General features: G+C 35.8%; 1 protein-coding gene across 1 annotated transcript in view; it reads left to right on the forward strand.

The window, feature by feature from the left end:
* The first annotated feature begins 317 nt into the window (after positions 1-317).
* The window catches only part of TTC21B (tetratricopeptide repeat domain 21B), a 76437-nt gene continuing 50377 nt past the window's right edge, over positions 318-26377 (forward strand). Inside the window, exons 1-11 of the mRNA XM_002749378.8 lie at positions 318-464; positions 3460-3589; positions 3680-3790; positions 6953-7119; positions 9297-9419; positions 11424-11581; positions 20407-20491; positions 21584-21682; positions 23103-23295; positions 23722-23819; positions 24137-24337. Coding sequence (XP_002749424.3) covers positions 444-464; positions 3460-3589; positions 3680-3790; positions 6953-7119; positions 9297-9419; positions 11424-11581; positions 20407-20491; positions 21584-21682; positions 23103-23295; positions 23722-23819; positions 24137-24337 — 1386 coding nt within the window. The 5' untranslated portion in view covers positions 318-443. The remainder of the gene's footprint in view (positions 465-3459; positions 3590-3679; positions 3791-6952; positions 7120-9296; positions 9420-11423; positions 11582-20406; positions 20492-21583; positions 21683-23102; positions 23296-23721; positions 23820-24136; positions 24338-26377) is intronic.

A 26377-nucleotide genomic window follows, 5' to 3' on the forward strand; every position in this document is an offset into this window, starting at 1 on the left:
AACATGGTGTCTTCCTTTAATCAGTGATGGTAAACAGACTTCCCGTTCTTTCTACTTCCTCCTCCGTTTCCTTTATTTCTTAATTCCGTTTCCTCGGCCCCCCAACCACTGTCCTCAGACAGGCGTTTCCCAGTGTGATCTCCTTTTCCAGATACACCAACCGTCAGCGGCCCTTTTCCCAGCCCGAACCCTCCCGGATCGCCCTCGCAGCCCTCCCTCCAGGTCCCCGCCGAGCCTGCTTCGCCGCAGCGCGCTCCCGCCACACAGGCCCGCCCCTCCCGCCGGCAGCCAATGGGGGCGCGGCCTCTCCCCGCCCCGCCCCTCCCGCCAGGTCCCGGGGCGCAGGCGGGTTCCGGGAGTCGGGGACTTTTGAGTTCGCGTCTTCCGTAGGGTTGCGGCGAGACTTCGTCCCATATTCCCGTGGCCCGGCCTCGGGGCCAGCCATGGACTCGCAGGAGTTGAAGGTGAGCGGACGGGCGGGGTTCCTTTGCAGGCCGCTGGCTCGGGGGCGCGAAAGGCGCTCGGGTGGCTTCGCTAGGCCACCGCTAACCGGCGGTGCCCCGGCCGCTCGGGTTGCAGGGTGGGCCTGCAGCCTCCGCCCTCCGCCGGTCCTGCTGGGAAAGCCCCATGTCTGGGCAGCCCGCCCGCGCTCTGTTTCTGAATTGCTCGTTCCCATGCAGTTGGTTGTGTTTACTTTTGCATCATGTTTACTAGGAAAGCTTGGGTTACCTATGACACAGGGCCTCCAGGTGAGGCTTTTTAAGGACTTAAGGCAAACTAGTGTCAGCTCCCACACTGGACAGTAAAAAGAGCCCAGAAAGATTATATGCAACCCATTAAAGACGTGAGATCGTTATTTTAGGGTGATAGTCTTCTCTGTTTATCACTGACTCATCCATTCAGCAGATATTAGTGACAGTCAACTTAAGAAAGGCAGATAAAAACGGTTAAAGACACGAGGCTTGAAAATAACTTCGGATGTTGGTCGTTTGTATTCATTTGTTCACTGATTCATTCGTTCAGCAAATATTTATGAAGGGCTTACTGTATGTCCGGGAGAAGCTGGAGATGGCAGTGTGCAAAACTGAACAGTCTCTGCCTTCTCAGATTTTACAGGCTAATTAATACTGGGGGAAAAACCTAATTCAGCTCGTTCAAGTATTTATTGAATGCCTCCTGTGTGTCTAGCACTGTTCTAAGCACTGAAAAAATACAACCAAGAAAAACTCAATCTTGGAGCTTACATTTGAGTAGGAGGAGTCAGACAAGTACGTAAATAAAATGTGTATTCTGTGAGATGGTGGTAAGTAGATGGAGGACAATTTGGCAGTGCGAGAGGTTAGGGGATGCTGAAGTGTCTTGTTTTCCTACCAAAACTTTTACATTATCCTCTGTTCTAGCTATCCTGCCATCCCCTTAAATTTTTTCTTACCCTTAAATGTATTCTTTGCACTGCCACCCAAGTGAACTTTTTAATAAAACACTTTAATGTAAAAATGGGACTCCACATCACTTAGACGTGAGAATTAAGTTCAAGTACTTAGCATGAGGCTCTTCTCACCCCACCTTTCTGTCCAACCTCGTCTTTCAATACTCTCTGTCTTTCTTTCCGGAGCAGGGAATGGCCAACTCTCTCAACAAAGGGCCAGATAGTACACATTTTAAACTTTATGGGACATATGGTCTGTCACATCTACTTGGCCATTGTCATTCCAAACAGTACATGTTATAAATGAGCAGACTGAGGCATTGTAAGAAGGGTCAGAGATTTGAAGCCAGGTCTTTTTGCCTTTAAATTTGTGTTCTTTTTATGGTGCTACGTCACTGCCTTTCAGGAGGATTATAGATACTTAGTGATGTGTGCAGAAGTCAGTAAGTATATTAAATGTGTCCTCAATTGTGGCAAAGTAAGGGGTCATTTTGCAATTTTAGGGGCTGGAGCATTGGAGGAAAACTGTGCTTCACTGAGGTGTGCTGTGGGGGTCTGGAGATGGAGTATGGATCACATTTTTAAGAAACATGACTTAACAGGAGGGTAGGGAGCAATGACCACAGGGGGAAGGCAGATTACATTACAGAGAACAGTTGCCTGACTGATCTAGAGAAGTAGGTGGACTATAGCCTGCCAGAAACAAGAGACTATAAAACAGAGCTGTCAGACGGGTGTGGTGGCTCACACCTGTAATCGCAGCACTTGGGGAGACCCAGGCAGGTAGATCACTTGAGGTCAAGAGTTTGAGACCAGCCTGGCCAGCATGGTGAATGAAACCCCATCTCTACTTAAAACTACAAAAATTAGCCAGGCACAGTGGTGCGTGTCTTTAGTCCCAGCTTGGGAGGCTGAGGCAGGAGAATCATTTGAACCCAGGAGGCAGAGGTTGCAGTGAGCAGATATTGCACCACTGCACTTCAGTGTGAGTGACAGAATGAGACTCTGTCTCTAAATAAATAAACAAATACCCCTTCCACAAACAATCCCTTCGTGGAAGCCTCTCTTCTAAACTCCATCTCTCTCTATTCCCTTCCACTCAATGTGGAAGCTGCTTTCCTCTCCTGCATTCCATCTTTCTGGATTTTCTCAGTGTGAGAGTTAGCTGTTTCTTTCTCTCCCCTTCTTCTGTTTCTCTCTCTCTCTCTCTCTCTCTCTAAATAAATCACTTTATACAAACAAAAAATAAATAAATAAATAAAACAGAGCTGTCTAGACAGCCTCAGATTTCAATCTTATCAGTCACCTGTATTTCTCACTGCTACTGAACGAGATGTAGAGTCCAGGTAGGATGGTGTGGAATGGCCCAAACTGCTTTCTGGTGAATTAGGTGTGTCCTAGTGATGGCAGGAAAGTGTGGTTTCTCTCTTTGATGAGGTTAGCAATCAAGCCTTAGACATAATCCTAAGAAAAATGGTAGATAGCACAGGCCCATTTTTATTCAAAAGTTAGTAGCTCCAGATAGTGGTTTTGTCTTGTAAATGGAAATAATATAATTTGGAAACAGCTTAAAGACAGCCATTTCCATTGAAAAGTAGTTTATTTGTTCTTAACTGACAATTTGTTGCAGAACTCAAGCCAATTAAGATAACATTCGATGATAAATTGAAGAAATTAGTTTGTCATTACTCTGTTTTATCTGTCTGCTTTTATGTTTTCTAAACCATTCAAGAAAACGTGGGCAAAGGAAAAAATGTGAAAGCAGGCTCATTTTGGTGCTGTTAACAAAAACTTTAGGAACAGAATTGAAGTTATTAGAAAATAAATTATTTCGATAATTTTATGATCATTCAGTTCTGCAATCTTTAGCATTGAGTTCTAGCCATTAACAATATTTTAAGGAACTTGGAAGAAAAAAGTCACATTGCCTGAGTTTTACATTATTCTGGCTGTTAGATTAATATCTGCTTCTTAGAGTAATTCAGAACAACAGAATTCCTTTATAACATTTTCTCATTATTTCCTTTTAGACTTTGATTAATTACTATTGTCAAGAGAGGTATTTCCATCATGTGTTACTGGTTGCCAGTGAAGGAATTAAGAGGTATGGAAGTGACCCAGTCTTCAGGTTTTATCATGCCTATGGCACATTAATGGAAGGTACGTACTAATTATTAAACATGTTTCATCAGTTTTAAATTCTTGCTTTGCACTAAGAACAGTTTTTCATATCACAATCTTGATTTTCAGGTAAAACTCAAGAAGCTCTTCGAGAATTTGAGGCTATTAAAAATAAAGAGGATGTATCACTTTGTTCTCTAATTGCACTGGTATATGCCCATAAAATGAGTCCTAATCCAGGTATGGTATTTAAGTACAATGCTTAGGACAGTTTTCCTATTCAATTCATTTTGATTTTTCTCAATTAAAAAGCCATTCAGTCTGATCACACTGTATTGTATATTGTCTGTAGATACAATTTATACATGTGTTTATCTTCCTGACAAGGGTATAAATTCATCAGGCACAATAAATATGTCTTATATTACTTTCGTGTTCCTTATATCCTATGGTAGAGGTTTCAGTAGTACATAGGGATTTTTTTTAGTTAACTTAAAGGGGAATGTATTTTAGTAATTGTCATACAAAAAAAAGGCAGCCAAAAAAACAGGTACCGTATATACCTAAATTGTCCTGCAGCAGCTAAGTTTACAACTTATGTGCAAGTATACAGCCAATGTGGTTTATTTCTTCTGTATATTAAGCTTCTTCAGAGCCTTTAAACCCTTTATGAGGGCTAGCTCTTGGAAGATATTCAGTAAATTTTTATGTAGTAGTAGGTTGACTAGATCATGACTAGATTACAGAAGAAACTTTATACCTAAACCAGCAATTAAAGTTGTGTAAACTGCTGGGCGCAGTGGCTGAAGCCAGTAATCTCAGGAATTTGGGAGGCTGAGGTGAAGTGCTTGAGCCCAAGAGTTTGAAGCCAGCCTGGGCAACATAGACACCCATCTCTAAAAAAAAAGAAAATAAAAAATGAAGTTGTGTGAACTGTCTTAAGTACAGTTAACTTAATGGTGAAGGCAGAGAGTATCCAAATTATCTGTAATAAAGGAGAAGTGGTGTTATACTCTTACATATATATCCAGTAACAGCTAATAGGATTGTAATATAGATTGTGTTTCAAATAATTAGATAATAAACAAAGGTCATGGACTGCTTCCTTGAATATTAGAAGAGACTTTTTTTTAAAACCAACCATGACATACCTCCTTCATGCACAAATCAATACAATATTTAAAACGTGTAAATATGTGTTTCTATTGAATAATATAAATGAAACAAATGAGTTTTTAATTACTTGAAGTTGATATGCACTATTGAACTGTAAGAGTAGGCTGAGAGGGCTTTGTGAAAGTTTGGAACTTCATCTGATCTTTGAAGGACAGGTAGAATTTGAATATGAAGAGTGTCCACCAGAGAGAGGAGAAATGGATAGGCAAATACATGGGAGTGGCTCAGGATTAGGCTCTTGTGTGGATCATTAGTACATAGGGATTTTTTTCTCCATGCTCCAGGTGGAGTCTGTTTAGCTAGAACAGAGAATTTTCATGGGAGAGCTGCAGTCAGTAAGTTTAAATAAAAGAAATTAGTTCAAAATAATTTCTTTTCAGAATCAAGTTTTTATTTAATTGGTTATTCTTACCAGTGTTGATTCTGTTGGAAACTGATTTCCAGGACACTGATGGAGTCAGAAATACTGTTCAGAGGCATCTTAGTGCTAACTCTGCTTTGCACCAAAAATGAAGCTGAATGGACTTGAGCTGTAGTGTGGGCCCAGATGTCTGTAAATACTGCCTAGGAAAGTCGTAGATTGTTAGTGTACATTCTTCCAGAATGCTGATGTAAGCCCTGCTTATAAAAAGGCTGAAATCTGGCAACAGCTTTATTCAGACAGTATTACAGCTGATTGATACCTCATTAGGGACATGATAGAAATCTGAGTAGGAAAGATTTCCTGTACAATGACTGCTCCTGCCCTGATTTTTTTTTTTTTCCTGTTTTTGTAGAATGGCTATTTAATGAACACTTTTGAAGGGATTGGAGGGGTGGGGAGTTGGGAGAGAAGAAACGGGTCTTCTTGCTAAGCAATCTGTAGACTTAGAGAAGCAGCTTTGTTTCCTTAACTCATTAGATTATACCTTGTTAATTCCACATTTAAATTTATATCATTAGAGTTGAAAGGAAGAGTCACATACCTTTCTCTGTGATAGACATTCCAGAAAGATAGAACTGTTAGAATCACAGGCCTCAACGTACGTTTTTTTCTTCCTCATTGCATGGCTGATTTTGATTCTAATTCCATCCAGGATGTGGGTATGATTGACTTTTGTGTCCTAAGCAGATACTCATATATAGAGAGAGTAAATAGATTTAATGTAAGTGAATAGCATTATCTATTTAGGGAAGCAGTCAATATTAAACTATATAAGTAACAGCAATTATGCTATCTTTTTCTAACCCATCACGATAGCTGTCATGTTTATATATTTTACAATTGTATTTAAGAAGTATTAATACTTTGAGTGCTAATATTGGAACTGTTCCTAACAATTGTGGTTAGAACCATTATACATTTTTATAAATCTTATTATTAAAAAAATAGCATATATCCTTTCCATATACAGATTTTTTTTTTTTTTGAGATGGAGTCTCCTCTTTTGCCCAGGCTGGAATGCAGTGGTGTGATTTTAGCTCACTGCAACCTCCACCTCCTGGGTTCAAGGAATTCTCCCTGCCTCCGCCTCCCACATAGCTGGGATTAGGCACCCACCACCATGCCTGTCTAATTTTTTTGTATTTTTAGATTGGGTTTCAGCATGTTGGCCAGGCTGGCCTCAAACTCCTGACTTCAGGTGATCTGCCCACCTCGGCCTCCCAAAGTGCTGAGATTACAGGTGTGAACCCCTGTGCCTGGCCAGATACAGCTTTTTTAGTGAGTTTGATGAACTGAATTTAAAATTTTATTCAGTTCTAATTAATTTACTTTTTAAACTTAAATGTGATACTTGATTCAGTTATCAGAAAACTTACATTTGGAATAACTTGAGTCTAAACCTCTGCTTTCAGACAGAAGTTTTATGAAATCTAAGTACAAATCAAGTATTTCTGAATACAATCTAGCATCTTAATTCAGATGTGCTCTTAGTATGAAATACCAGATTTCACAATTAGTAAGAAAAAAGAATCCAAAACATCTCATTTTTATATCGATGATGCATTGAAATTATATCTTAGATATATTGGGTTAAATAAAACATTAAGATTAATTTTACATGTTTCTTTCTATTTCTTTGATAGGGCTACTAGAGAATTTTAAGTTATCTATAAGGCTTGCATTTTATTTCTGTTAGTACCGCTATAGAGAGAAGTAAATTATTTGCCTTGTTAATCATCTGACCGATTATAAATACCTGATCCAGAATTTAATTTTTATTTAATATCATTTTCCCCTCCCAGATAGAGAAGCTATTCTGGAATCAGATGCCCGAGTGAAGGAGCAACGTAAAGGAGCTGGAGAGAAAGCCTTATACCATGCAGGCTTATTTTTATGGCACGTTGGTCGCCATGATAAAGCGAGAGAATATATTGACAGAATGATCAAAATGTCAGATGGGAGTAAACAGGTAGCTATTTTTCTGATTTTAAGATAATAAATTAAAAGACGCTTATGTTATTGATATGTCCAGTAGTATCTGTGATTTAGTTATTTGTTATTGTCCACTCTATTGCCACTTTATAAATAACAGCTTTATTTTAACCCATTTATGATTATCAAGTGGTTAATAGTGTATTTATTGTAGAATAGGGATTCTCTAAGGTTAGTTTTATGCTGCTAACTCTCCCTGGTTCCTTCTCTCTGTTTTTCTCTTTCTTTTTCTCTCCCTTTTCCTTCCCTCCCTCCATATTTTATTCTTTCCTTTCCTCCCTCTCTTCTTACAGAACAGCTCTGGATACAAGACACCATTATCTGTATGGTTAATAATGCAAAGGAAAAGAATACCTAAACTTTGCTTTCGTGAATGAATAATCGAGCAGTGGTGTAGAGCATATCCTTGGCTGATATTGTGAGAAAAATGATAGACGATAGGCAAGAGATGTGATTAAGTTGCACAAGAAAATAATAGATAACATTTATTGTTTGCTTACTTTGTGCTAGGCACTATTTTAAATTAAGGAGAGATCGTGTGTGAAGTGTTAAGAGAATGTGAAAGAATTTTTTTGAAGGAAGTAGCATTTGAGCTAAAATCTGAAAGATGAATACAATTTCCACAGGCAAAGATTCTGGAAAAGCAAAGTAGATATTCCCAAAGCGGGAAATAATAGATGGAAATGAGACATGTTACTTCTGGGTACACTGAGATACTCATTTGATGGAACACTGAATACAGACATAACGAGGGTGAAAGAAAAGCTTGGAGAGGTAGATTGAGACAAATTAAAGGATCTTGACAGCTAATTACAAATATTTGCATCTGATTTGACATGCATTGAGAGGCTGTTGAAGACCTTTAATCATGGTACTGATTTTATTAGGGTGCAAATCCAGAAGATTAATATAACAGTGGTTTCTAGAATGAAGTGGCTTGAGGTTAAACTGGAATGAATGCAGCAAAAAGAAAAAGATAGTACTTTCTTGCAGAAGGTTTTGAGGCACTACACTAAAATATTGTACAGTGAGTACAAAGTTCAGAATTTTTAAATACTGACAGGACATGTGAACTGATAATAAATAGTTGGGAAAGATAACAAGTTGTCATATATTAGGATGTCTTTCAGGCTTTAAGCCTAAATAAATTAGAGACCAGTTAACATAATTAGAAAATACATTGGCATAAGAAGCTAATCATAAAGGGAAGTGATATATTTGACTTAAAACATGCTGTATTTCTAGTGCTGGCAGAACAGTCAGATGGATATAGCAGATTAATTTCTGGAAAAATAAAAATTTAGCAAAGGTTTTGGGCTAGAAATATAGGTGGGGAATCATCCACACAGAGACAATAGTTAAAATCATTCAAATAATGGCACTAATTTAGTACGTAGCATTGGTTAAGATTCTTATCTGTGTTTTCAAGTGAAATACAGGGAGATAAATATAGCCTTAGTTAAAGGTTTATAAGTTGGTCAATTAACCTAGTTTTTTTAAATAGAAGGGCACATTACACAGTTTTTTATTTGACCTTAAGCTGAAAAATAACCAGTTTGCATATTCTTTTCAATCATATATGTCTTAAAACCCATGGGCCCACTAACGTGTAAAGATAATATCCATGAGTTATTCAGTTTTTAATTTCTCAGGCCATTCACCTGTCATTTGAAATTCAATGGACTAATCAAAGAGATTAAGAAAATAGTTGCCAGATTATCTGAATCTTTAAGATATGTGAAGCAAGACATTTTCTGTTATTTCATCTTAGTTCATTTAGGCTGTTTGCCCAAAAAGAGACAACAAATTCTCATGTATATTTTGAATTACATGTTTAAGCATTATTAATCATCAATTACTAACAAAATCTCAGAGAAAATAATGGTTTTAACACTAACGAAATATTTGATAAGCATCTTCATTTTAATATTGAGCTCAGTAGTACTGTTAAAGGCTGAAATTTGTAGTATAGTTCCCTAGACACTAGGCTGGCAAGGGTTCAAAAGTGATTTCACTAACAGAATTGTATTGTTCATAACATTATTTGATGCAGTCCTTTTTGCTATTAATTGCCAAAAAATGACATTAGGTTCTTTAATAACATTTATTTCTTTCATTTCTAAAAAAGTGAAAATAGAATTATTTATTTTACAGGGACACATTTTGAAAGCATGGCTTGATATTACCAGAGGAAAAGATGCTTACACTAAAAAAGCACTGAAGTATTTTGAAGAGGGACTCCAAGATGGGAATGATACTTTTGCTCTGCTGGGTAAGGTGAGTTGGAGTTAAGGTAAATAAATCATGCTTCAAATTTTATTCATAATATATTTGAAACCTGACAAAACCAAGTAGCTCAAGAAAGTTGATAATTTCCATGATACTATTGTCGGCTCACAGCTGTAAGGTGGACTTGCATTTGTGCAGCACAATGAGCAATACGCTAGAAAATTGTATTCCCTGCCAAAGTTCCTAGATCGACTGTAACCATTATTATCGTTTTGTTTCATACATTATTTCCTCAGCATTTATTATATGTCTATGTATGTGAGGCATCACTCTAGATATTAGAAACCCTGAGCAAGACAAAACCTCTTGTTTTTATGGCGCCTATATTCTACTGATAGAGACAGACAATAAACAAAATAAGTAAGTAAATTATGTAGTGTATTGGAAGGTGATAAATACAATGGAAAATAAATACAGCAGGAAAAGCTGGAGGGCATGAACTTCCAATTTTACATGAAGTGGTCAGAGAAAGTGACATTTGAGCTAAGACATTTAAGGAGGTGAGGGTTAAAGCCCTGTGGGCATTGGGGAAAGTATTTCAAATAGAGGGGATAAAGAGTTAGACACCTTAAGGAGTATTCAGGAGGCCAAAGTGGGATGAGCCAAGAGAACAGAAGTTAAGGCCTGAGGAAGAAAGGTGGGATGGGGGTTAGGGGGAGTCGTGGGTCTGTTCTGTAAGGCCTTTGGCTTCTACCTTCAATTAGAGAGACAGACAACCAATACAAAGTTTTGAACAGAGAAATAACATGATCGGACATACGTTTTAAGTGATGAGCAATTGATGGAGTCATTGGAACTCAGCGATGGGTGGAAATATTTAAGTAGGACCCTTTCTTCAATCCCTGTTGATGCTTTCTAAATGCCTTAAAAATTGTTTTTATTATTTTTGACTCAGCAAAAAGCAATTAAATTTATGTTAATTTAGGTAAATTTATATGCTTATCTAATAGACAACAGTCTATTAGAAAGGGGAGAATATTCATGTCTTGACTTGCGTTAATGTCCCCATATCACTTTTCCTGTCACTTTGCATGGACAGTGAGCCTATAGAACATAATTGTTCAGACCCACCACCCTCAGGTTTTACCTGATAGCACTGCTATAGCAGTTGGCTGTACATTTTTCTTGATTTCTCTTAAAGAAAAGCTAGTTGATAAAAATGTGCCTCATCATCTCTTTTTAATGTACTAACTATATTTATAGCTTTATTTTTTCTGACTATGAAAGTAATACATGAACATAGTAAAAAAATTTTGTCAGAAAATGCAGTAAAATTTGAATGAGAAAATGAATGTCACTTTGGAAATAACCAGGTACACCATTATGTATAATATCTCCTCATGTCAGTAAATATACAGTTACAAATTTACATCATCATTTTTAATGATGACTTAAAATTTCATTAAATGGATATGCTATAATTTTCTCCTCTAGGTCCATTTGGGATTATTTTATACATAAACAGTTCTGCCATAAATATCATCTATATCCTTCCTCACAAGGAATTATTTCCTTCAGATAATTCATAGAAGTGAAAATGTTGAAGTAGAGGGATTTGTTTGAACTTTATTTTGCTTGTTCTTTTAAATTGCATATTCTTTAACCTGAAAATAATTTATTAAAAAAGACGCAAAATTTCTAAAATTTTCAGATGCTAATTAAAAATTTACTGGAAATATTTTAATCTAAAAAAATAATTTTCTTGTTGTAAATGGGATCATTATTTTATGGTGTTTCTGAGAACATTTTAAAAAATTTTATTCTTTCATCATAGTTTTCAGCTATTTAAAAGTAAATTCTAAAAAACAATAGCTTATATAATTTATTTGTATTATTCTGTGATGTTTTAAAATTTTGTTTTGACAGAAACTTTATTCCTCACAGAAAAGTCAGCAGATATTAAACACTCATACTCTGCCTACTCTGTGTTATGAGAACTTTGATATGAAAGATCATAGTTTTGATATCACTGTTTTTTTTTTCTTCCATTAGGCACAATGCCTGGAGATGAGGCAGAATTATTTAGGTGCTTTGGAGACTGTGAACCAGATAATCGTGAACTTTCCGAGCTTCCTTCCTGCTTTTGTTAAGAAAATGAAGTTACAACTAGCCTTGCAGGATTGGGACCAGACAGTTGAGACAGCACAAAGGTTAAGTAATAAAAGATAACACAAGTTGGATTTGGTTATAATTTTGAGAAAACCAAAATCTCTGTGTATTTTTTGTTGTAAGATTTTTTTTTAATCTGATTTTTTTCAAACAGTATGGAACCGAGGAAATACTTAAAATTTGATTCCTGTTCTAAGACAGACACTCTTTTTAGGCAAACAGGCCAATATCCCTGTGGTCATAAAGCTCATATTCAGGTGAGAGGAACCATACTAAGCACACCAAATAAGTATATTCTATAGTATGTTAGAAAGTTTAAGAGCTGTGGGGAAAAGATAAACCAGTAAAGAAATAGGGAGTATTGAGGGGTTCAGTCTTATGAGGTAGTCATGGAAGACTGAGACTTTTAGGAGTAAGCCAAGCAGGTATTTGAGAGAAGACTTTGCAGAAAGAAGGAAAAGCAAACGCAGAGTCCCTGAAGCAGGAGCACATGTCATGTGTTTGAGGAGTGGGGAGGAGTAAGAGAGGTGAGTAGGGTGTGAGGTCACATACAAAGGTTGGGAGGGAGCCCATGCTAGATGGTGAAGGGTCTTGTTGGCCATATAAGGATTTGGGGTTTTCTTCTGAGACACGAGGTCACTGGAGGGTTTTGAGCAGAGGAGTGCAGTAATCTAAATTCTGTTTTAAAGAATCACTTTGCCATGTGCAAAACAGACTGTGGGCAAGCAGGCAAAGGCAAAAAAGCAGGGAGAGCATTTTGAGAGCTGTTTGCCATCATCGAGAAATGCTGGGGGTTAGTATAGTTGTGGTGGAAGTGCTTTGAGAAATGATTGGAATCTAGACCTATAGCATTTTGTTTAGGAAAGTAAGAGAAGGAATAGTTGAAGGTGATTCTAAGGTTTTTGGCCTGAACTACTAGAATAACAACAACAGTGATGATGTTGAACTGTTGTAAAGTGTTCAGAGTGCCTGGCTCATAGGAAGTGCTGTTTATTCCTAGAGTAACCCCAAGAGGAGGCACTATTAGTATTTGTTTCACAGCTGAATGGACTAAGGTACAGAGAGGTTAAGAATTTTCTCCAGAGCCACACAGTTACTTTGTGATGGAGTCAGGATTCAAATGTAGGGTACTCTAGTCCCAAAGTCTGTGCTCTTACATACTGCTTATACTAGAGGATGGAGTTGGCTTCAGCTGGGCAGGAAAATTATGGAAAAAGAAGGTTTCAGGGCAGGTAAGGAGTTTAGCTTTGAACATTATAAGTTTGAAATGCCTATGAGAAGTCAAAGTAGAGATGGATGTATGAGCAGGCAGGTGGATGTCTGAATCTGGAGTTCTGGTGAGAGGTCTAGGTTATAGCTGTATTTTGGAGTCACTGACTCACAGATGTAATTTAAAGCCATAAGACTGAGAATAAATGTATTTGATCACATATCAATACTTTCTGACTAACAGATGAATTCCTGTCACTTAATACTGAAATTACAGAGAAGTAAATTTCATAGCTGATACAAATATACCTTTAAAAGCAGAATGTCTAAATAGAACTTCTCGTGCAAACATTAGCAGGATCCTTTCAAGATACAAATGAAGTAAAGGGGGCTTTGGGTTGGATCAAGGTTTATAGTCTTAGCATCTTTAGAAAAAATGACTTGCAAGCATGTTATTTTTATCCATGTCTGACAAAATATTATTTGCTATCTCAGGGCCTAACGTCTTGGTAGCATCTTTGCTAAGATTGTCTATCATTTATTATGGAGAACTTCAGATTTATGTAAAAGCAGGCAGAATAGCCTCATGAAGTACTCTTACCTGTTTCCTGCCTCTAGCTACCATCACCACATGACTAAACCCCCATTTGCTTCCTGTCTTTAATTTTCAATTTGAAGCATATTAAAAATTCTGCATCATTTTATCTGTAAATATCAAGATGGATTAAAAAAATAACAGAATTCTTTTCCCTCTACAACATAATGACAATATTATTATCACATTAAAAAAGTTAAAAGTAGTTTCTTAATATCAAATATCCCCTGTTCAAATTACCAATATTCTCAAATACTGTTTTTTTTAAAAAATAAATTATTTATTAATCAAGATCCAAATAAGTCCACATGTTGTGATTGGTTTATATCTTTAAAGTCTCAGGTTCCCTACCAGTCTCTGTAAGTTCTGTCCTTCACACTCTCTTTCTCTGTCCCTTCCTGTCTCTCTCCTTTCCCCCCTCTTCCTGTGTTCTTTTCTATTTCCCTGTTTCCCTTCTCTTTTTCTTCTTGCTGTGTTTTTTAAGTTAAAGATACTAGTGTTTTGTCCTGTAGTATTTTCCATGATCTACATTTTGTTGTTTGTCTGCTATGATGTAGTACAACTTGTTGCTTTTCTTGTATTTCCTGTAAGTTGGTAGTTAGATCTAGAGGTTTGGTTAAATTCACATTCAGTTTTGTTGTTTTGGCAATTACTTCATGAGTGGTACTATTGTCTTCCATCACAGTGACAGAATATCTGCTTCTCTCTCTCTTTTTGTGATAGCAGCAGCCATTCATGGTCAATACCTACGTGCTTGGCTCATAGGGATTATAGTAGGGGTACATTTGAATTCTATCGTTCTTTTTTTGGTAGAATACCTATATTAGAAACATTAAGCCAGGTGCGGTGGCTCACGCCTGTAATCCCAGCACTTTGGGAGGCCAAAGCCGGTGGATCATGAGGTCAAGAGATCGAGACCATCCTGGTCAACATGGTGAAACCCCGTCTCCACTAAAAATACAAAACAGTAGCTGGGCGTGGTGGCGCGTGCCTGTAATCCCAGCTACTCAGGAGGCTGAGGCAGGAGAATTGCCTGAACCCAGGAGGTGGAGGTTGCGGTGAACCGAGATCGTGCCATTGCACACCAGCCTGGGTAACAAGAGCAAAACTCTAAAAAAAACAAAAAAGAAATATTGGAATAACTATAAAGAAAAACTTATTTCCTGGTGAGTTACTGAGTGGTGTATTTCTTATAAGAAAAGTACGATAAAATGCTTGAGTCTTTTCATTTATTTCCAGGTTTCAAAAAAAAAATACCAAGAATTGCTTAACATCCTCCAGTGGTAATTGATTGTGGCTTGGGTTTGTTTGTTTTACATGCCATGGATTTAGATGAGTGCTTCTGGACATTTCAGTCATTATAATTACAGTCTTATCTCTGACAATTAGGAGCTTCTTCAAGTTGTTCTTAAGTCCTTTTGACATGATCCTAGTAGTCTTTGATAGTTACTTTGCTATTTAGTATGACAAACTGTCCTGGTTCATTTTGTGTATTACTTCCCCAAGTAGGTATCAGTCATTTGTCCAGGGCAATCTAATGTCTTTTAGTGTGAAATGATATTTAAAGACCACAATTTGGGCACTAGTAATTTTTTGATGTGTATATATCTTTCAAGATTTTTTGTAGACATTGTGTGTGTGTGTGTGTGGTTTCTATATATTTAAAAAATGTATATATATTTTGAGGGTGTTTTGAAAATAAAAAATAAACTCATTATGTACTTTTCAACTTGTTTTTCTCTTTGAGAGTATTTAATAGATATCATTTTATACCTGTTCACATAGATACACCTAATTGTTTTTTAATAGACTGTATTTTTGGGGTAGTTTTACATTCACTGCAAAACTGAACAAAAAGTACAGAGATTTTCCATATATTCCTTGCCCCTACACATAGATAGTCTGCCCAATTATCAACATCTCCCACCAGAGTGGTACGTTTGTTACAGTTGATGAATTTACACCATAGTCACCCATAGCCCATCGTTTATATTACAGTTCACTTTTGGTGTTGTACATTCTAGTGGTTTGGACAAATGTAATCACATGTATCCAGTATTATAGTGTCATACAGAATATTTCTGCTGCTCTAAAAGTTCTCTTTATAGTATATCCCCTATATATCCCTCAATCTCCCCAACTCCTTGGCAACTACTGCTCTTTTTACTGTCTTTATAGTTTGGCCTCTTCCAGAATGTACTATAATATGTAGTCTTTTCAAATTGGTTTCTTTCATTTAGCATAATGCATTATTTAATCTTCTTCCATGTCTCTTCGTGACTTGATAGCTCATTTCTTTTTAGTACTGAATAATATTTCATTGTTTGGATGTACCACAGTTTATCCATTGAAGGACATCTTGATTGCTTTCAAGTTTTGGGATTTATGAATAAAGCTACTATAACCTTGTACAGGTTTTTGTATGGACATCAGTTTCCAACTCCTTTGGATCAAATACCAAGGAACATAATTGCTGAATCATATGGTAAGAGTATATTTAGTTTGGTAAGAAACTGCCAAACTGTCTTCCAAAGATATTGTACCATATTATATTCCCACCAGCAATGCTTGAGAATTTCTCTTGCTTTAAAACATCCTCACCAGCCTTTGACATTGCCAGTGTTTTGGATTTTGGCCATTCCAATAGGTTTGTAGTGGTATCTCATTGTTATTTTAATTTGCATTTCCTTGATTACATGATGTGGGACATTTTTTAATATGCTTATTTACAATCTGTATATCTTGTTTGGTTAAGTGCCTGTTAAGGTCTTTGGCCCATCTTTTAATTGGTTGTTTTCTTATCGTTGGATTTGAATAGTTCTCTGCATATTTTGGAAAACAATCCTTTATCAGATATAGCTTTATCTGATAAATATTTTCTCCTAGTCGTTGGCTTGTCTTTCACAGAGCAGAAGTTTTTAATTTTAATGAAGTCTAGCTTTTCAACTCTTCCTTTCATGAATTATTCCTTTTGTGTTATATTCAAATGTCATCAAACCCTAGGTCATCAGATTTTCTCCTGTATTATCTTCTAGGAATTTTATAGTTGTATGTTTTATAGTTAGGTCTGTGATCTATTTCGGATTAATTTGGGGAAGAAGGTGAAGTCTGTATCTATATCCATGTTTTCCATGTGGATGTCCGGTTTTTCCAGTGCCATTTATTGAAAAGAGTGTTTTTACTCCATTGCATTGTCTTTGCTTTTTGTCAGAGATTCAGAGATCAGTTGACTATCTATGTAGGTCTATTTCTGTGATTTCTACCCTGTTTCATTCATCTGTTTGCTCTTTCAGCAATATCACACTATTTGTCTTGATTACTGAAGCTTTGTGGTAAGTCTTGAGGTCAAGTAATGTCAGACCTGTGACTTTGCTCTTTTCCTTTAATAATACGTTGCTATTCTGGGGTTTTTCGCCACTCTATAAACTGTAGAGTCAGTTTGTCGGTATCCACAAAATAACTTGCTGGGATTTTGATTGCTATTGCATTGAGTTAGTTTATAGATCAAACTGGGAAGAACTAACATCTTATATTGTCTTTGCATCTATGATATGGAATGTCTCTCTCTTTATTTGGTTTTTCTTTGATTTCTTTTATTAGAATTTAAAAACTTTCCTCACAGGGATCTTGTACATTTCTTGTTAGATTTATATGCACCTAAGTATTTCACTGTAAGGAGTGCTAATGTAAATGTTACTGTGTTTTTAATTTCAAATTTTACTTGTTCATTGCTAGTACATAGGAAGGCAATTGATGTTATATATTAACCTCATATTCTACAATCTTGCTATAATCACTTGTTAATTCCAAGAGTTTTTAAAATTGATTCTTTTAGATTTTCTACATAGATGTTCATGTCATCCATGAACATCTATTATTTCTTCCTTTCCCTAATCATTTTAAGACTGCATAGCATTCTATGAATTGAAAACACAAATTGTGTATTTACTCTTTCCCCATTGGCATGCATTTAAGATATTGTATTTGTTAGGGTAGGCTAAGCTGCTAATAAAAATAGATCTAAACTTATAATGATTCAATGTAATAGAAAAATTTTCCCCATATGTAACTGTTTTGGGTAAATGTTACAAGTTTTCAAACAGCTTTCCTCCATACTGATTTTAATGGACCTAGACTCTTTCCATCTTGCAATCTGTCATCTCCTAAGACCTCATAACAGCTGGCAGAAGGGGAAAGATGATCCATCATTCCACTTTTTATAGAAGCCCAGGCCCAGAAATGGCATACATTACTTTATTTCATGTTGACCATGTCTAACTGCAAAGATGTCTAGGGAGTGTTGGCTAGCCACATTCCCAAGCAAATAAGGAGAGAATGGATTTCAGGAGGCAAATTGTGGTCTCTGCCTCAGGTATATAAATTTAAGTTTTTGATAGGCACTGCCAAATTGCTCTCTTAGGAAACTGTACTAGTTTACACTCCTACCAGTAGGCTATTGAATGTTCCCTTACCTTATCCTCACCAATTCTGGCTATTTTCAGTGTGTGTGTTTTTGTTTTTGTTTTTTCAAGCAATCTGAAAGAGAGATATCTTATTTTTATTTTCATTTCTTTTCTTGTGTTGAGATTGAGCAACTTTTCACATGCTAAAGCTATTGTTTTTCTTCAGTATATGACTGGTTCTAAGTGTGCCTTTTTTTTTTTCCAAGTGAGCCTATTCTCTCCTCCGTTTCAGATGGACTCTGATAATTTTTCTAACAAGTTCTCCATCCTTTTTCTCTTTCTTTCTTTCTTCTCTCTCTCTTTCTTTCTTTTTCTTCTTCTTTTCTTTTTTTTTTTTTTTTTTTTTGACAGTCTTGCTCTGTCACCCAGACTGGAGTGCAGTGGTGTGATCTTGGCTCACTGCAACCTCCACTTCCCAGGTTCAAGCAATTCTCATGCTTCAGCCTCCTGAGTAGATGGGATTACAAGGCACCCATCACTATGCCCAGCTAATTTTTTGTATTTTTAATAGAGACAGGGTTTCACGTTATTTCTCTTATAACAGTTTTGTTGGCTCTTTTTTTTTCCTATTGACTGTCATAATCAGTTTACAAAGTAAAGAAAAAAAAAAGAAACTATAGAAAATTTTGGTTTCCATTGCATTACACTTGTAGTCATTTATGGGGAAAAAAAATTTTCTTAACCAAAACTGAGCATCATTATATCAGGTAGCTATTGGTGTATAGCAAACAACCACAAATGTCAGGACACGTAATAGTAAGTATTCTTTCCTCACATTTGTGTGGGTCATCGAGGGTCTGCTGATCTCAAGCAAGGCTTGCCTGGGGCCCTGCTTCAGTTCAGATCCAACTGGGTGAGTGTGGCACATCGTTGCAGTTTGGGCTCTTGTCATCTCCAAGAGTGTTTTCCCCTGGACTCATGAAAAGAAGCTGCTGCTACTCAGAAAAAAATCATTCTTATAGTGATAGCAGGTGCAAGAGAACAAGCAGAAATATGCATTGCCTCTGAAATTTAGGCCAGTACACTGCTATTCCTGCCCACATTCCATTTGTAAATATAAGAAAAATGTCCAAGTCCCTAGTCAAGGAGCAGTAGAGTACACTCCAACTTTTGTAGTTAGTTTCATGGCCGAAGACACATACTCAGGGAGGGTTGAAAAACTTGAACCAGTAATTGAGTGTACTGTATCATCCATGATAAGAAGCCTAGGGTGTTACCTTTTTGGTTCAGTTCTTCTTTAAAATGTCCCTGAATACAGTTTCATGGGAATTTTATAGCTTTTACGTATTTCTTAAGTTTATGCTTGTTATTTTTTTCTTTTTGGTTTTTGTTTCATTTATTAATAGGTTTTTTTTTTTATTGCATTTTAGGTTTTGGGGTACATGTGCAGAGCATGCAATACAGTTGCATAGGTACACACAGGGCAGTGTGTTTTGTTTGCTTTCTCCCCTTCACCCACATTTGGTATTTCTCCCCTGGCAATCCCTCCCCACCTCCCCCTCCCACTGGCCCTTCCCTTTCCCCCCATAGACCCCAGTGTTTAGTACTCCCCTCTCTGTGTCCATGTGTTCTCATTTTTCATCACCCGCCTATGAGTGAGAATATGCGGTGTTTCATTTTCTGTTCTTGTGTCAGTTTGCTGAGAATGATGTTCTCCAGATTCATCCATGTCCCTACAAACGACACGAACTCATCATTTCTGATTGCTGCATAATATTCCATGGTGTATATGTGCCACATTTTCCCAATCCAGTCTATCATCGATGGGCATTTGGGTTGATTCCAGGTCTTTGCTATTGTAAACAGTGCTGCAATGAACATTCGTGTGCATGTGTCCTTGTAGTAGAACGATTTATAGTCCTTTGGATATATACCCAGTAATGGGATTGCTGGGTCAAATGGGATTTCTATTTCTAAGGCCTTGAGGAATCGCCACACCGTCTTCCACAATGGTTGGACTAATTTACACTCCCTCCAACAGTGTAAAAGTGTTCCTTTTTCTCCACATCCTCACCAGCATCTGTTGTCTCCAGATTTTTTAATGATCGCCATTCTGACTGGCGTGAGATGGTATCTCAATGTGGTTTTGATTTGCATCTCTCTGATGACCAGTGACGATGAGCATTTTTTCATATGATTGTTGGCTTTATTCATAGGATTTTTTAACGTAACATTTCTCATTTGTTTTTATCACATAGGAATCTGTTGCTGTGAGTAACATTAGTAGGTGTTGTAATGTTCTACTTAGGTTTGCATTCCTGGAATTCCTATAAAAGATCAACCTGTTAAGGTGAATTATTCTTTTACTATACTGTTATATATAGTTAGCTAATACTTTATATAGGATTGCTACAAGATTTAATGAGACTAGTACAACCTATTCATATCTTTTAAAAATATATTAAAAATCAAATTCCAGAGACTTTTTCTTGTTTAAATAATAAAGTTGATAATTTTCACAAAGCAGATGACATTTTACCAATGAAAATTACTTATTTGAACAGTGGAATAATGAGGCAAGCAAACCAACTTTTCATGCCCTCAAATAAAAGAAAATGTATAAAGTTGTTTCAACATTAACTGAAATGTTTTCCTGCAGGTTGCTGCTCCAAGATAGCCAAAATGTGGAAGCACTGAGAATGCAGGCACTCTACTATGTGTGTAGGGAGGGGGATATAGAGAAGGTAAGTGGCATTGTATTATTTAAGTGTCTTATATTTAAAAGTATATTTCATTACACTTACACATGTGTGTACATGTGCATATACATTAAAGCCTTGAAGTTCTCTTTTAGAATGTATATCATGGTAGCTTTTAGTTGATAACTAGACTATTCCTTAACAAGGAGGTCAGCTTCTGAAACCTATTTGTAAAGCAAAAATATTACACAGTTAAAATTACCCTTGAAGATCCCTTAAGTCATTAATCACAGGATATATGGTTTCCTATATGAAACTCTTGTGTAGTAATATATATGATTAATGTAACCAGTGACACTAGATATTAAAAAGTATGTATGCAAAATGTAATTTATAGTATATTTACAATTTAACTGAATTTGCAAAAGTTAAATGGGCTTAGGATAAAATCCCATTGTACCTTATAATAAAGTACATCTGTTTCTGTAGTAGTAAACACATTGACTGTAGATTTGATCATGGAGTGCTAAACCGTAATCTGAAAGAAATAGTATAACATGTAGTAGATTTGCATTGTGTTTAGTGTGGTTGAATTGGTTAATGTGACAGTGCCTAATAGATGCTTCAGTAAACACTAGGAGAATCTTAGTAGGGGTAAATCTTCAGTAAATTTTCCAGGCATTGAAATTACTAACTCTAAGCACTGTAATGATTTTTCTATTCTAAAAAATATTTTGACTAGAAACTAGTCTATATAGGCAATTCAAGGATTGATCTCATATGATCATAAATACATTATTATTTGTATCTCATTTGTGGCATGAATTAACTATTGGAGGGGGAGCTGGGCATGTACAGTTAATGGAATATTAATGGGCGTCTTTACCTATTCAAAGGTTTTCATTCAATAGCAAGTATTAAAGAAACACATCTGAAATGTATTTGTAATTATTGAGTTTGTTAGAACCTGAAATATGTTGTATAATGCATAATCAACCATTGGAGGAGGAAGAATCTATAAAAGAAAATGTCTTTTAAAATATTAGTTGTGTTGTACTTTGTTAGTGTATACGTGCATGTATTAAGTTGCTTTTTCTTAGTGTATTTTAAAATTAATACCAGTCACTTTTGTTTTAGGCTTCCACTAAGCTAGAAAACCTGGGAAATGCGTTGGATGCCATGGAACCACAGAATGCTCAACTTTTCTATAACATTACCCTCGCCTTCAGCAGAACTGTGAGAGCGCCTACCATGTTCCAAAGCTCTGTTATCCACAGTAGAGGACATAAAATAAGTGGAAAAGGTGGAGGCAGGGAAGAGCACATGGCCTCGAGTACAAATATGTATTTAAATATATGGTATATTCCTAAGAATGGCAGTTCAGAGGAGATGTGGTTTCTAACTATAAGAAGCCTTGATGGAGGCTTCATGGAGGAAATGCCACATATTGATCGTTTAAGCGTAGCGAAGCGCCTTCCAGGCAAAGGAAATAGAAGGTGGTTTATTTTCATTAGAGCATAAGATTTATGACCAGGATTGCTCTTAGCTTTTATTTTTTAAAACTCTTTTTTAAAAAAAGTTTAAAAATGTATAAAAGACCATTTTGGTGGAGGAAACAAACGGTTGGTATCTTTTTTTTTTTTTGACATTAGGAAAGAAATGTTTTTATTATAAGCTCTCAGTAAAAGGAAGGTAATCAAGAATAAAATAGAAAAATACAGTAGAATCTTGAAATCAATATAGGAAATGAGAATATTGAAAAGGTAATTAAACTAGCAAAAAATAGGGGAAAAGATACACATAAGAAGGTTAAAATAATAAGCAAGCATAAAGTTGAAAGAAAAATATCAAGGATATTATTAAGTGACATGAATATACTGAATTTTTCTTATTTAAAAACAAAGATATCGGATTGTGTAAACTTTGGAGGAAGAAAACTCCCTGCTATAATCAAAGTTTGAATTAAGAAGCGTATTTACCTTTTTAGCTTACCATATTGCTAGGCACATTATTTTTATTAGTTTTTTACTAAGTTTATAAAAATTATAAGTTGGTTCAAACATTTGAATAAGTATTTTACTCTTAAAAGTCTTGTCTTGAAAAGTTACTTACTTATTCTAATAACACTGCTATTTCTTGAAATTTTTTCAAGAAGATTCTGAGGCACCATCTTTTAAAATATTCTCATTGGTGACACAACTCGTGTTTAGAGAGAAAACAGATCCTAGTCCTAGTTATTATTCAATAAGAAAAAAAACCATACATATGTTATATAGACACACTCACACACATACAAACGTAGCCTTAAAGTAATGGTTTTCTTGTTCAATCTGTAACATAATCATGGAACAGCTTGGAAAAGAAGTTCAAAAAATTATGTTTGTGCAGTGACATCATAAGAAGTATACTTTTCATACCGGTTATTTTGTAAAAGCACCCTATTAGGATATATAAGTTCTGATAGAATATAAACTCTTTCTTGATGCAGTCTAGATAGTTAATAGTAAAGTTTTATTTTTCCTTAATTATTAATATTTTTCTTTTTTTGCCACTCCTGTGAAGTACAAATAATATATATATTTAGAAAAAATAATCTTTCAGTCTCAGTAGAAATGTTTGACTTTGAAATCATACGTAATTTATTTTTTCTTTTTAGTGTGGACGTAGTCAACTCATTCTTCAAAAAATTCAAACGTTACTTGAGAGAGCTTTTAGTTTAAACCCTCAGCGGTCAGAATTTGCTACAGAACTTGGATACCAAATGATTTTACAAGGAACAGTTAAAGAGGCACTGAAGTGGTATAAGACCGCCATGACACTTGATGAGACTAGTGTGCCTGCACTAGTTGGTATGACAACTGTTTTCTTAAATATTTATAACATAGATACAAGTAGTAATTGCTTTTAACTTGCCATTAAAGAAGTACAAATGTATTTTGTTGTTTTCTAAACTTAAATTGTTCTCTACTACCCACACTAGAAAAAATCATATGTCTTTTAAAATAAAATTTTTAATTCACAAATAATATCTTGAGAGAATAGATTTTTACAAGGTGATTCCTATAAATTATGAATTCTTCAGTAAGTGATTTTATAAAGTTCAAGGCTACCCGCTTTATTTACTTTCACTCTTCATTTTCTTTCTGTTGTTTTTAATCTAAAACTTTGAAGTATTGTGATGGGGTTAAGCCTGTTTTATTAATGTTATGTTAGCTTGAAGAGTGCATGCCTAAATTGGTGTGGACTTTAACTGTCTGTCTTCTGTTTGATTTCAGGATTTATCCAGTGTCAATTAATAGAAGGACAATTACAAGATGCAGATCAGCAGCTAGAATTTTTAAATGAAATTCAGCAGTCCATTGGAAAATCTGCGGTACAGTATTTTATTTTATCAGATGGCAGATGCTAGCTGTTTATAAAATACGAAATTTTAAATCAGTCTTACTGTTTTGTAATGGCTGGAAAGCACTAGTGTACACTAATTTTAATATGTAATTGTGTTTATTAATTTGCCTCCATATAAAACCAAACTCTATTCTTCTGAATGATTCTAAAATCTATTCAAGCTGATACTTAAATTTGAACAAATAATTGCCTATCAGTAGCACATTAAATGCATTTGAAATCTAAGCAGAAATAAATGGCTTTATAACTAAATGGAATAATTTATTAAAACTACTTATTTTCTAGGAATTAATCTATTTACGTGCCGTTCTTGCCATGAAGAAAAATAAGCGACAAGAAGAAGTTATTAATATTTTAAATGATGTCCTGGACACGCATTTTTCACAGTTAGAAGGTTTACCTCTAGGCATACAATACTTTGAAAAGCTAAATCCTGATTTCTTGTTAGAAATTGTTACGGAATATCTGAGCTTCTGTCCAATGCAAGTAAGTAATTATGGGACTTATTTTCAAGGATGCATTTACATGATGTTTTATGAAAGAACTTAAAAAGTTTTCTTTGATGCATTAGACTATATAAGCATATTAAAATGGCAATATTTGTATCTATGTTAGTTGAAATCCCTTTTAATCGGACTATTTTTAATAACGATTGTTGTCAACTACTGAAAGTATTGGTTTGCAAATATTCATTTGTATTTCATAAAATCTTAAAATCTTCACTTTAAAGAGATATTAAAAGTTATCTAATTCAGGCACCTATCTTATATTTGCATCCAGTCTGTAACATCACCATCAAGTGCCTATCCCATGTCTGGGGAGACTCATAAATGAAGTTCTTATAACTATGATTGTTAGCCTGTGTTTCCTGTGTTAAATCAAATTCTGCTTTGTGTTTAAAAAAAAAAAAAGGACCATTTACTTTCCCTCCTGCTCTCTAAAGTGACATAGAGCAAGTCTAGTTGCTTAGAGCAAGGATCATTCCTCATTCATGAAACAAATCTTCAGGTATTGGCAATTAGTTTTCATGTTCTGCTAAACAACTCCAGGTTTCCAGCCATTTATTTTTTTATATGACATAGTTTTGAGAATTCTGGCTGCTTTATTTTTTCTGTGCCTCTCATTAAGCTCATTATTCCAAATGTGGATTTGACCTGCAAGAACTAGAGTAGACCTTTTCCTCCCTTATTCTGTAAGTCCTTCCAACTTTCTTTTTATAAATCATATTACATTAATGACCTCTATTGAATTAAGAATCAATCAAAAACTTTTGGTCTGTTACTTGTTGTACCCTTGGACTGTGAAAATTTTACCTTTTCAGATTCATCTCATAAATCCATATTATATTCTTTTCGAATCATGATTGTTACCTATTTTAGATGGATCCTTACTGTCGTCTATCATCTGCTTTATCTGGCTCTGAGATAACTATTACCATAATGTTCTCCTCCAAGCGTTAACAGTTTTGAGTAGAGCTGAAGCTGGAACCCTATGTTGCACTACCAGAGAGTTCTTTCCAAATTGATGTGGATTTATTGGCCAGCACTCTTATTATAGATAGTAAGCAGATACAGATATCCTAACTTTATTATATTCAGCTCACATTCAACACAGGGATATCAGCGTGGGCACTATCAAACACTCCATTGCTAGAAGCAAACTTCTTAGCATTCTCCCTGATCTACAGCTTCAGTAACTGTGTTAACATGGGGAATAAGGAAAATGACCTTCCCTTTGGGAACAGCCTTTCAATTATTTTCTAGGCTTTCATTACTATTTATTTTTTAAAATAAACACTCATAGAATTGTACCTCGAATTGACCTCAGACTCCCCAGTCATGATCCATTTACACTTGCTTGGAAGTTGGAATACATTTTTTTCAGTATTAATCTAGTATTCAGGATTCATTCTACAAATATTTATATGAGTACCTAGCACTCTACTTGGAGCTGGGGAAATACCCATTTAAAACAAACTACATTTTTTTCCCCTGAGCTGTATATTCCAACAAAAGGAGACAGATACTATAATTAAGTCAATTATATACTATGATTAGAAAATGACAAGAGAAAAATAATGAAACATGATGGGGTGATGGTGATTTTTAGATACATTGGTCAGGATAGGCCTCATGAAGAGGATGAGATCTGAACAAAGACTTGAAAGGGAACATGTTTTAGGCTTCTCTAGAGGGACAGATCACATGATTATAAGGTCCCACAATAGGCTGTCTGCAAGGTGAGGAGCAAAGAAGCCAGTCCGAGTCCCAAAGCTGAAGAAGTTGGAATCCAGTGTTTGAGGGCAGGAGGCATCCAGCCTGAGAGAAAGATGCAGGCTGGGAGACTAAGCCAGTCTAGTCTTTTCATGTTTTTCTGCCTGCTTTGTGTTCTGGCCATGCTGGCAGCTGATTAGATGATACCCACCCAAATTAAGGGTGGGTCTGCCTTTCTTAGCCCACTGACTCAAATGTTAATATCCTTTGGTAGCATCCTCACACTCATCCTCACAGAAACAGCCAGGATCAA

The sequence above is a fragment of the Callithrix jacchus genome, chromosome 6 (genome assembly GCF_049354715.1).
Source record: "Callithrix jacchus isolate 240 chromosome 6, calJac240_pri, whole genome shotgun sequence".
Lineage (NCBI taxonomy): Eukaryota > Metazoa > Chordata > Mammalia > Primates > Cebidae > Callithrix > Callithrix jacchus.